Source organism: Carcharodon carcharias, chromosome 2, assembly GCF_017639515.1.
Source record: "Carcharodon carcharias isolate sCarCar2 chromosome 2, sCarCar2.pri, whole genome shotgun sequence".
Classification (NCBI taxonomy): Eukaryota; Metazoa; Chordata; class Chondrichthyes; order Lamniformes; family Lamnidae; genus Carcharodon; species Carcharodon carcharias.
Window position 1 is genome coordinate 9,239,762 of NC_054468.1, and position 12,179 is coordinate 9,251,940.

The 12,179-nt window shown below is 45.2% G+C and overlaps 1 protein-coding gene across 4 annotated transcripts in view; it reads right to left on the bottom strand.

Annotated features, from left to right (window-relative positions):
• LOC121274091 (phospholipase D1-like) overlaps positions 1-12,179 on the bottom strand; it is a 139,934-nt gene that overhangs the window by 76,926 nt on the left and 50,829 nt on the right. For 3 of the 4 annotated variants that reach the window (XM_041181255.1, XM_041181262.1, XM_041181248.1), the window contains exons 5-7: positions 11,127-11,235; positions 6,711-6,776; positions 3,658-3,716 (exon numbers count right to left, since the gene is read on the bottom strand). In XM_041181255.1, coding sequence (XP_041037189.1) covers positions 3,658-3,716; positions 6,711-6,776; positions 11,127-11,235 — 234 coding nt within the window. Of the gene's footprint in view, positions 1-3,657; positions 3,717-6,534; positions 6,681-6,710; positions 6,777-11,126; positions 11,236-12,179 lie in introns of those variants that run through there. The other variant, XM_041181271.1, reaches the window with a different exon arrangement.

Here is a 12,179-nt window from a genome sequence, read left to right on the forward strand (position 1 = left end):
TATAACCACTACACTGCTGTATCCCTCTGGATTTTAGTCCAGTAATATAACCACTACACTGCTGTATCCCTCTGGATTTTAGTCCAGTGATATAACCACTACACTCCTGTATCCCTCTGGATTTTAGTCCAGTAATATAACAACTACACTCCTGTATCCCTCTGGATTTTAGTCCAGTAATATAACCACTACAATCCTGTATCCCTCTGGATTTTAGTCCAGTAATATAACCACTACACTGCTGTATCCCTCTGGACTTTAGTCCAGTAATATAATAATATAACCACTACACTCCTGTATCCCTCTGGATTTTAGTCCAGTAATATAACCACTACACTCCTGTAACTCTCTGGATTTTAGTCCAGTAATATAACCACTACACTCCTGTATCCCTCTGGATTTTAGTCCAGTAATATAACCACTACACTCCTGTATCCCTCTGGATTTTAATCCAGTAATATAACCACTACACCCCTGTAACTCTCTGGATTTTAGTCCAGTAATATAACCACTACACTCCTGTATCCCTCTGGATTTTAATCCAGTAATATAATCACTACACTCCTGTATCCCTCTGGATTTTAGTCCAGTAATATAACCACTAAACTCCTGTATCCCTCTGGATTTTAGTCCAGTAATATAACCACTACACTCCTGTATCCCTCTGGATTTTAGTCCAGTAATATAACAACTACACTGCTGTATCCCTCTGGATTTTAGTCCGGTAATATAACCACTACACTCCTGTATCCCACTGGATTTTAGTCCAGTAATATAACCACTACACTCCTGTATCCCTCTGGATTTTAGTCCAGTAATATAACCACTACACTCCTGTATCCCTCTGGATTTTAGTCCAGTAATATAATCATTACACTCCTGTATCCCTCTGGATTTTAGTCCAGTAATATAACCACTACACTGCTGTATCCCACTGGATTTTAGTCCAGTAATATAACCACTAAACTCCTGTATCCCTCTGGATTTTAGTCCAGTAATATAACCACTACACTCCTGTATCCCTCTGGATTTTAGTCCAGTAATATAACAACTACACTGCTGTATCCCTCTGGATTTTAGTCCGGTAATATAACCACTACACTCCTGTATCCCACTGGATTTTAGTCCAGTAATATAACCACTACACTCCTGTATCCCTCTGGATTTTAGTCCAGTAATATAACCACTACACTCCTGTATCCCTCTGGATTTTAGTCCAGTAATATAATCATTACACTCCTGTATCCCTCTGGATTTTAGTCCAGTAATATAACCACTACACTGCTGTATCCCACTGGATTTTAGTCCAGTAATATAACCACTACACTTCTGTATCCCACTGGATTTTAGTCCAGTAATATAACCACTACACTGCTGTATCCCTCTGGATTTTAGTCCAGTAATATAATCACTAAACTCCTGTATCCCTCTGGATTTTAGTCCAGTAATATAACCACTACACTCCTGCATCTCTCTGGATTTTAGTCCAGTAATATAACCACTACACTCCTGTATCCCTCTGGATTTTAGTCCAGTAATATAACCACTACACTCCTGTATCCCTCTGGATTTTAGTCCAGTAATATAACCACTACACTCCTGTATCCCTCTGGATTTTAGTCCAGTAATATAACCACTACACTCCTGTATCCCTCTGGATTTTAGTCCAGTAATATAACCACTACACTCCTGTATCCCTCTGGATTTTAGTCCAGTAATATAACCACTACACTGCTGTATCCCTCTGGATTTTAGTGCAGTAATATAACCACTACACTGCTGTATCCCTCTGGATTTTAGTCCAGTAATATAACCACTACACTCCAGTATCCCTCTGGATTTTAGTCCAGTAATATAACCACTACACTGCTGTATCCCTCTGGACTTTAGTCCAGTAATATAATAATATAACTACTACACTCCTGTATCCCTCTGGATTTTAGTCCAGTAATATAACCACTACACTCCTGTAACTCTCTGGATTTTAGTCCAGTATTATAACCACTACACTCCTGTATCCCTCTGGATTTTAGTCCAGTAATATAACCACTACACTCCAGTATCCCTCTGGATTTTAGTCCAGTAATATAACCACTACACTCCTGTATCCCTCTGGATTTTAGTCCAGTAATATAACCACTACACTCCTGTAACTCTCTGGATTTTAGTCTAGTAATATAACCACTACACTCCTGTATCCCTCTGGATTTTAGTCCAGTAATATAACCACTACACTCCTGTATCCCTCTGGATTTTAGTCCAGTAATATAACCACTACACTCCTGTATCCCTCTGGATTTTAGTCCAGTAATATAACCACTACACTCCTGTATCCCTCTGGATTTTAGTCCAGTAATATAACCACTACACTCCTGTATCCCTCTGGATTTTAGTCCAGTAATATAACCACTACACTCCTGTATCCCTCTGGATTTTAGTCCAGTGATATAACCACTACACTGCTGTACCTTTTCTAAGCATCTGTGCTGCAAGAGTAGTTTCCTGGCTTTTCTCCTCCTGGGCAGTGATCAGCTGCAGGATCCTGCTGATTTTTCCAAGGCCTAACCTTGGGATGCTGGAGTATTGCGTCCAGTTCTCGGTGCCACACTTTAGGAAGGTATGGAAGGCATTAGAGAGAGTGCAGAAAAGATTCATGAGAATGGCCCCAGGAATGAGGAACTTCAGTTATGTCGATAGCGAGAAGTTGGAACTGCTTTCGTTGGAGAAGAGAAGTTTGAGAGGAGATTTGATAGAGGTGTTCAAAATCCGTAGGGAGAAACGGTTCTCATTGGTGGAAGGATTGAGAATGAGAGGCCACAGGTTTAAGGTAATTGGCAAAAGAAGCAATGGATAGATTAGGTTTGTATCTGCTGGAGTTTAGAAGAGTGAGAGGTGATATGATTGAAACAGATCAGATCCTGAGGTGTCTTGACAGGGTGGATGTAGAGAGGATGTTTCCTCTTGTGGGAGAATCTAGGTCACTGTTTAAAAATAAGAGGTCGCCCATTTCAAATGGAGATGAGGTGAAATTTTTTCACTCAGAGGGTCGCGAAACTTTGGAACTCTCTTCCTGAAAAGGTGGTGGAAGCGGAACCTTTGAATATTTTTAAGGCCGAGGTGGATAGATTCCTGGTCAGCAAGATTTGAGGTTACTATTAGATCAGCCATGATCTTAATAAATGGCAGAGCAGGCTCGAAGAGCCAAATCGCCTACTCCTGCCCTTTGTTTGTATGTTCAAGGGGGAATTGACTATCATCTGAAAAGGAAAAATGTGCGAGGTTACAGGGAGAAGGTGACAGAATGGAGTTGGGTGAGTTGCTCCTACAGAGTGTCAGTGCAGACACAATGGGCCAAATGGCCTCTCTCTGTGTTGCAACAATTCTGTGATTCTGAGTCCTTGTGACACCCCGACTCGATCATCAAACTCAGCACATGGTCCTGTGTAGCTCTGAGCTAGGCTAGTCAGAATAAGGAACGTATAATGAAGCTCACAAGAGAGGCTACGGGGAATAGTGTGGAGTGGTAGACATTCTAGACAGTGTCACTCAGACGGTGGGCTGAATGGCCTTCCTCTGTGATCTAAGGTTCTATGTAATTGTGATCCCAAAACATTGCATGAGGGGTAGCAGAGTGTCAAAAGACTGATTCTCACTTACAGGCCCTTTGGTCCGAGATGATGAATGAATGAGAGCTGATTGATGCCAATAAATTCCATCTGCAAAAAGAAAAGATACAAAGCCTTTCACATCTGCAGGACATTTCAAAACACTTCACAGCCAATGAAATGCAGTCACCACTGTAATGTAGGAAACACAGCTGCTAATTTGTGCACAGCAAGCTCCCACAAACAGCAGTGTGATAATGACAAGATCATCTGTTTTTATTGATGTTGATTGAGGGATAAATATTAGCCAGGACACGGGGAATATCTCCCCTATTCTTTTGCGAAATAGTGCTGTGGGATCTTCTACATTCACCTGTAAGGACAGAAGAAGCCTTGGTCACATCCTAAAGATGGCTCCTCCAACATGGCAGCACTCTCTCAGTGCTGCACTGGACAATCAGCCTGGATTATATGTTCACATCTCTGGGGTTGAATGTGAATCCACAACCTTCTGACGTGGAGGTGAGAGTATCACTCACTGGCCCCCAGCAACACTCACAGAAGGAGCACATCAGCGGCATGAATAAGGCAGGACATATGGTTATCAGCGCCTGGGTCCTTCACCATCTCAACAGAACACGGCTGCCTCGTGAATGATAGCGAGCTATAAATATCCTCTTAGCTTCAGCGACATCAGTCACACAGCACGATGGCCTGAGTCATTCTCTGGGTGTTATCTCGCACTGACCTTTGATCTATCTGGGTAGTATTGAAAGTCAGAGCTGCAAAAGCAGCCACTGTAAACAGAGCAAAAATGCGTACCTTTCACACCCACAGCTTTGGAGAATCTTTGATCCCTTTAAAGAGGGTGTGAGGGATAGGCCAGAAAATTACAGGCCGGTCAGTCTGACTTCGGTAGTGGGCAAATTATTTGAATCAATTCTGAGAGACAGGATAAACTGTCACTTAGAAAGGCACAGATTGGTCTGGGACAGTCAGCATGGTTTGTTAGGGGAAGATCGTGTCTTACTAACAATAGAATTTTTTGAGGAAGTAACAAGGAGGATTGATGAGAATGGTGCAGGGGATGTTGTCTACATGGATTTCAGTAAGGCATTTGACAAGGTCCCACATGGCAGACTGGTCAGAAAGTGAGATCTCATGGGATACAGGGGAAGGTGGCAAGTTAGATCCAAAATTGGCTCGGTGACAGGAAACAAAGGGTAATGGTTGATGGATGTTTCTGTGAATGGAAAATTGTTTCCAGTGGTGTTCCACAGGGCTCAGTGTTGGGGCCCTTGCTGTTTGTTGTATATGTTAATGATGTAGACTTAAATGTGGGAGGAAATTTGCAGATGACAAAAATTGGTCATGTAGTTGATATTGAAGAGGATAGCTGTCAACTCCAGAATAATATCAATGGTTTGGTTGAGCAGGTGGAGAAGTGGCAAATGGAATTCAATCCGGAAAAGTGTGGGATAATGCATTTGAGGAGGGCAAACAATAAACTCAATAAACGGGAAGTTATTGAGAGGGGTTGAGGAAATGAGAGATCTTGGAGTGCATGTCCACAGGTTCTTGAAGGTGGCAGAACAGGTGGACAAGGTGGTCAGGAAACCACATGGAATGCTTTCCTTTATTGGGCAATGTATTAAATACAAAAGCAGGGATGTAATGATGGAACTGTATAAAGCACTGGTCAGGCCCCAGCTGGAACTTTATGTACAGTTCTGGTCACCATATTACAGGAAGGACATAATTGATCTGGAGAGCGTACAGGGGAGATTTACAAGAATGTTGCCAGGGCTTGAAAATTGCAGCTATGAGGAGAGATTGGATAGGCCGGGGTTGTTTTCCTTAGGGCAGAGAAGGCTAAGGGGTGACCTAATTGAGGTGTACAAAATTATGAGGGGTCTAGATGGGGTAGACAGGAAAGGCTTGTTTCCCCTAGCTGAGGGGTCAATTACCAGGGGGCATAGATTTAAGGTGATTAGTAGAAGGATTAGAGGGGACATGAGGAAAAATTATTTCACCAAGAGGGTGGTGGGCATCTGGAATTCACTGTCTGAGTTGGTGGTTGAGGCTGAAACTCTCAACTCACTGAAAAGGTACCAGGATCTGCACCTGAAGTGCTGTAACCTGCAAGGCTACGGACCAGGGGCTGGAAAGTGGGATTCAAAATGAGCGGCTAGTTTCTTTTTTCTCTTTTTGGCTGGTACAGACACGATGGGCTGAATGGACTCTTTCTGCACCGCAGCTTTTCTATGGCTCTACCTGTGAAAAGGGAGCATTATCAGAATAACCCTTGCCTCGCAAAAATCTGTCAATCTCAGATTTAAAAGTTATTAATTGAGCCCCAGCATCTACCACTTTTTTGTACAAGAGAGTTCCACACTTCTACCACCCAGAAGCAGTGTTTCCTAACTTCACTCCCCAATGACCTGGACCTGATTTTAAGGTTGCAACCCTGCTGACCTCATGCATCTGAGCCTTGCTGTTCGAGTGCCTGCTCAGACCCTGTGCTGTAAGATTGATTTAAGATGACCATGTTTGAAAGACACAAATGAAACACATTTCCTCTCATCAACGGCTTGTCTTTCTAGACTTATACAAGATGTTTTTTTACTGACTTCCAGCATCGCTAACCTTTTGAGCGTCACAGCTTTCTCCTTAACAAGCCTGATTGCATTTACAATTCCAAAATCCTCCCAGCCCATGACCCTGCCTTGTTCTGATAATGCTGCCTTTTCACGGATACAGAAACCGATCAAAGGCTTTCCAAAACGTCTGGCTCGTTCATGAATTATCAAGGTCGGCTGGTGAAATTTGCGGGAGGCAACATCTGAGTTGTCCGGTGCCTCAGATTCTTTATTTTTAACTTGCGTAAATAAACTATGCTTTAAAACTCAACACATTTTTTTTTTTTTACCCCCAATTCCATCCTGTGAAGTAATGGTGGATTATGATGGTTTTATTTTGCAGGAGAAGGCTTTTTCTGTTCGTTTGTGACTATTGGCCGGGGCAATGGAGTAAATGCTGAGGGCTGGGCCTCGGTTGAGCACCTCAATCAACAGGCAGAACACGTGCAATCGGGAGAAGCCTTACGGTTGCATGGTAGTTCCTGTACATGGGCATCCTGAGCAACTTGGTCAAGTAATCCTCCAGTTGTTTCTGTGAACGGAAGAAAAAGGATTTTAGGAAACCTGAATAAAAAAAGGAGCCAAACTGTCCAGGTTTGTGGGTCCAGCGTGAGGAGGGCATGTCAGAATGCAGGTCTGTCGGGTTTAGGTGTATAGTTACAGGACGAAGAATAATCCACAAAACGTGACTTGAAAGCCCAACACAAGAATAAAGAATAAATAATTAAATAAATAACAGTATAAAAATTTCAAATCAGCTTAATAAAGAAATCAGGCAGTAAAAAGCGTTTAAACGGTGGCAGTGAAGCTGTTGGGTTGTTATACAATCCCAACTGGTTCACTAATGCCCTTGAAGGCAGGAAGGAAATTGGCCATCATTTACCTGGCCTATACTCTCCCAGCCTCTGACTATTAACATGCAACAACCCTCTGAGATCTCTGCACTCCGCCAACTCTGGCCTCTTGCACATTTCTGTTTTCAAACCGCCAAGGGCAGCCGTGCCTTCATGTGCCGAGGGTCTGAGCTCTGGAATTCCCTCCCTCGACCCCTGTGTCTCTCCCTCTTCCTTTAAGAATCCAAGGAAAACTTATCCCTTTGACTGAGCTTTTGGTCACCTGTCCTAATATCTCCTTCTATGGCACGGTGTCACAGTTTGCCTGATCACAATCCTGTGAAGCACCTTGGGGCGTTTTATTACAGTAAGGGGGCTACATAAATGCAAGTTGTTGTTGTTGTTGTTGTAGGCACTAGGGGCGGAATTTAAGGGAGGTCTCGCCCGGCAGCTGGAGACCTGCCTCACCTCTTTTGAAGAAGGTTCTGCCACACTAAGGGTCAATCAGGCACTTAAACGGCTGGTGGAAGATCAGGATCAAGAGCCTCGGGGGCACCTGCCAAGGGTTGCCCGCCAATCAGGGGCTGGCAGCTCCTCATTGCTGTCAGCATTACTGGAGGGGTAGTCGTAGTTGCTGGAAATGCACCTACCAGAGGCCCGGGGCCAGTGAAGAACCCAGGCCACAGGTGAGGGAGGTCACGATGGGGGCCACGGGGGCGGGGGGGTGGGTGGGGGGGGGTGGGGGGCAGTCACTGGCTGAAGGGGGTGGACAGGGGTGTCAGGAGAAAGGGCAGAGGGTGGGTCTCAGTGGGCAACCCGATGCTAATTTCCTTGCTCGGACAGAGAGCCTGCCTGTGAGGGACCACATTCTCCTCTCTGGGAGCTGTAAGCAAACTCAGCAGTGTTTACAATTGAGGCTCCCAGCATTGGGAAAAAGGCCTTAAGTGGGCATTAATCAGCCTCCCAACCCTGGGTTAATTGGGGCAGATACAGGAAGGCAGCAGAGTCCCCAACGTGCACCTTCCAGCTCCATTATATGCTCCGCCTCCTGCCTCCAAACTTGGCTTGGAGGAGGGCATTAAATTCTGCCCCATGTGAGAGATACCCCACATGGTCAATGCCCGCTGCAAAACAGAATCTCAGACCAGCTTTAACCCATTGGGTGGAAGCTTCCATTTTCAGCAGGTGTCTCACTGGCTGCCTGAAAAAGCAGCAGAGAGGGACAACGTGGGTATGAAAATCAGGCAGAAGGACTGTGATATAATTAAAGAAATTAGTAAAGAAAGGGAGGAGGTTCTAAGTGGTCTGGCAGGCTTAAAAGTAGATGAATCTCCAGGCCCGGATGAAATATATCCCAGGCTGTTGAGTGAGGCAAGCGAGGAGATAGCAGGGGTGCTGGCAATAATTTTCAATCCCTCTCTCGCCATAGGAGAGGTGCCCGAGGACTGGAGGACAGCCAATGTGGTACCGTTATTCAAGAAAGGAGCAGGGATAAACCAGGGAACTACAGGCCAGTCAGTCTATCCTCAGTGCTGGGGAACTATTGGAAGCAATTCTGAGGGACAGAATTAATCTACACTTGGAGAGACAGGGATTAGCTAAGGACAGTCAGCATGGTTTTGTTAAGGGGAGGGCATGTCTGACCAATTTGATTGAATTTTTCGAAAAGGTGACCAGGTGTGTAGATGAGGGAAATGTATTTGACGTCGTCTCCTTGGACTTCAGCAAGGCTTTTGATTAAGTCCTGCATGGGAGACTGATAACGAAGGTAAGAGCCCATGGGATCCAAGGCAATTTGGCAAATTGGATCCAGAATTGGCTGAGTGGCAGGAAGCAGAAGGTGATGGTTGAGGGGTGTTTTTGTGACTGGATGCCTGTGTCCAGTGGGGTTCCACAGGGATCGGTGTTGGGTCATTTGCTGTTTGTGATATATATCAATGATTTAGGCTTGAATGTAGGAGGGTTGATCAGTAAGTTCGCAGATAACACGAAAATTGGTGGGGTGGTAAATAGTGAGGAGGATAGCCTTAGATTACAGGAGGATATAGATGGGCTGGTCAGACGGGCTGATCAGTGGCAAATGGAATTTAATCCAGATAAGTGTGAGGTGATGCACTTGGGCAGGACAAACAAGGCACGGGAATGCACAATGAATGGTAGGACCCTGGGAAGTACCAAGGATCAGAGGGATCTTGGTGTGCATGTCCATGGGTCCCTTAAGGTAGTGGGTCAGGTAGGTAAGGTGGTTAAGAAGGCATATGGGATACTTGCCTTTATTAGCCGAGGTTTAGAATGTAAGATCAGGGAGGTTATGCTGGAACTGTGTAAAACACTGGTAAGGCCACAGCTACAGTACTGCATGCAGTTCTGGAATCCACTTTATAGGAAGGATGTGATTGCACTAGAGAGAGTGCAGAGGAGATTTACCAGGATGTTGCTGGGCTGGAGAGTTTTAGTTATGAGGGGAGATTGAATAGACTAGGGTTATTTTCCCCGGAGCAGTGGAGATTGAGAGGGGACATGATTGAAGTGTATAAAATTATGAGGGGCATAGATAGGGTAGAGAGGAAGGAACTTTTCTCCTTGGTGGAGGGATCAATAACCGGGGGTATAGGTTTAAGGTAAGAGGCAGGAGGTTTAGAGGGGATGTGAGGAAGAATTTTTTCACCCAGAGGGTGGTGGGAATCTGGAACTCACTGCCTGAAAGGGTGGTGGAGGCAGAAACCCTCATAACATTTAAGAAGTATTTGGATGTGCACTTGCGATGCCATAGCATACTAAGCTATGGGCCCAGTGCTGGGAAATGGGATTAGAATAGTTAGGTATTTGTTTGAACAGTGCAGACTTGATGGGGCCTTTTCCTGTGCTGTAGGCCTCTATGACTCTGACTAAGTCTTGGACAATATCCAGACAAATGGCAAGTAACATTCATGCCACACAAGTGCCAGGCAATGACCATCTCCAACAAGAGAGAATCTAACCATTGCCCCTTGACATTCAATGGCATTACCATCATTGAATCCCCCACCAGCAACATCCTGGGGTTACCATCGACCAGAAACTGAACTGGACTAGCCATATAAATACTGTGGCTACAAGAGCAGGTCAGAGGCTGGGAATCCTGTGGTGATTAACTCACCTCCTGACTCCCCAAAGCCTGTCCACCATCTACAAGACACAAGTCAGGAGTGTGATGGAATATTTTCCACTTGCCTGGATGAGTGCAGCTCCCACAACACTCAGGAACTTTGACACCATCCAGGAGAAAGCAGCTGCTTGATTGGCACCACATCCACAAACATTCACTCCCACCACCACCGACACACAGTAGCAGCAGTGTGTACCACCTACAAGGTGCACTGCTTTAACTCACCAAGGCTCCTTAGGCAGCACCTTCCAAACCCACAACCACTACCATCTGGAAAGACAAGGGCAGCAGACACATGGGAACACTACTGCCTGGAAGTTCCCTCCAAGCCACTCACCATCCTGACTGTTGCTGGCTCAAAATCCGGGAATTCCCTCCCTAACAGCACTGTGGGTGTACCTACACCACAGGGACTGCAGCGGTTCAAGGAGGCAGCTCACCACCACCTTCTCAAGGGCAATTAGGGATGGGCAATAAATGCTGGTCTGGCCAGCGACGCTCACATCCCACGAATGAATAAAGGAAAAAGACAGATTTTTGATTGACGTGGGAGTCAAGAGCTATGAGAGCGAACATGAAAGTGGAGTTAAGGCCACAATTAGATCAGCCATGTTCTTGTTGATTGGTGGAGTAGGCTTGAGGGGCTGAATGGCCTACTCCTGCTCCTATTTCTTACGATCTTTTGGTGACAAGAGGAAGGAGGATGTTACAGAGATAGGAAGAATTTGAAAACAAGGATAGGTGAAATTTAAAATCAAGGTGGTGCAAGGCTGGGAGCCAATGTGCCCATACCTAGTTCCAGCAACGAGTCGCTGACACAGCACCTGTATCTGTAATTGGTACCTCCTACCGTACCTGTCACCCATACCTGTACCCGGCTGCACCATCATATGACACGTACCCGTCGGCTAGAAATCTGCTCTTCTCTAACGATGTTGTCCGAGCTCCGAGGCAGTGTCGGCATTGTCCTGGGCTCTCCTCGTTTCACCGTCTGTCTCCTCACTGTGTAACTGGAAGACAAAAGATTCTATCATAATAATGACAGCCCAGGAAAGTTCCACAATGCATGTACACTCTTCCCTCTCATGGGCGTTACCCATCCGTTTAATCTTCGAAAGGGAATGGGGGTCAAATTCCATAATCCCCAAAATAGAATCCAAATTTGCATTTCTATTTTGCTCGCCTCACCCTTTCTCCCTCCCCCCCACCCGGTTACATCAGCACCTTATCTGCCTGTTCAACTGGTCAAGTGGATGTTAAAGATTCCACAGCATTCACTGAAGGGCATGCAGTAATGTAGGCACGCTGGACAACACTGCCTCCTCAAAAAGCGCTGCTAAAAAATGTGTGGCATCTTGCTATACACAATTCCCTAAATTACAACAGCGGTGACAGTTTAATTGTCTGTGAGGTGCTTTGGAGTATGTCTGAGACACTGTGAAGCGCAATTACAAACACCGCTCCATCTCTATAATTTATAGAGTCATAGAGGTCAATAGCACAGAAAAAGGCCCTTTGGCCCATCGAGTCTGCTCTGGTTAAACAAGTGCCTAACTATTCTAATCCCATTTTCCAGCACTAGGCCCATAACCTTGTATGCCATGGCATCGCAAGTGCACATCCAAATACTTCTTAAATGTTATAAGTGTTTCTGCCTCTATCACCCTTTCAGGCAGTGAGTTCCAGATTCCCACCACTTTCTGGGTGAAAAAGCTCTTCCTCACATCCCCTCTAAACCTCCTGCCCCTTACCTTAAACCTATTCCTCCGATTATTGATCCCTCCACCAAGGGGAAAAGTTCCTTCCTGTCTCCCCTATTTATGCTCCTCATAATTTTTACGCCTCAATCATGTCCCCCCTCAATCTCCTCTGCTCCAGGGAAAATAACCCCAGTCTATCCAACTCTTCTCATAACTAAAACTCTCCAGTCCAGGCAACATCCTGGTAAATCTCC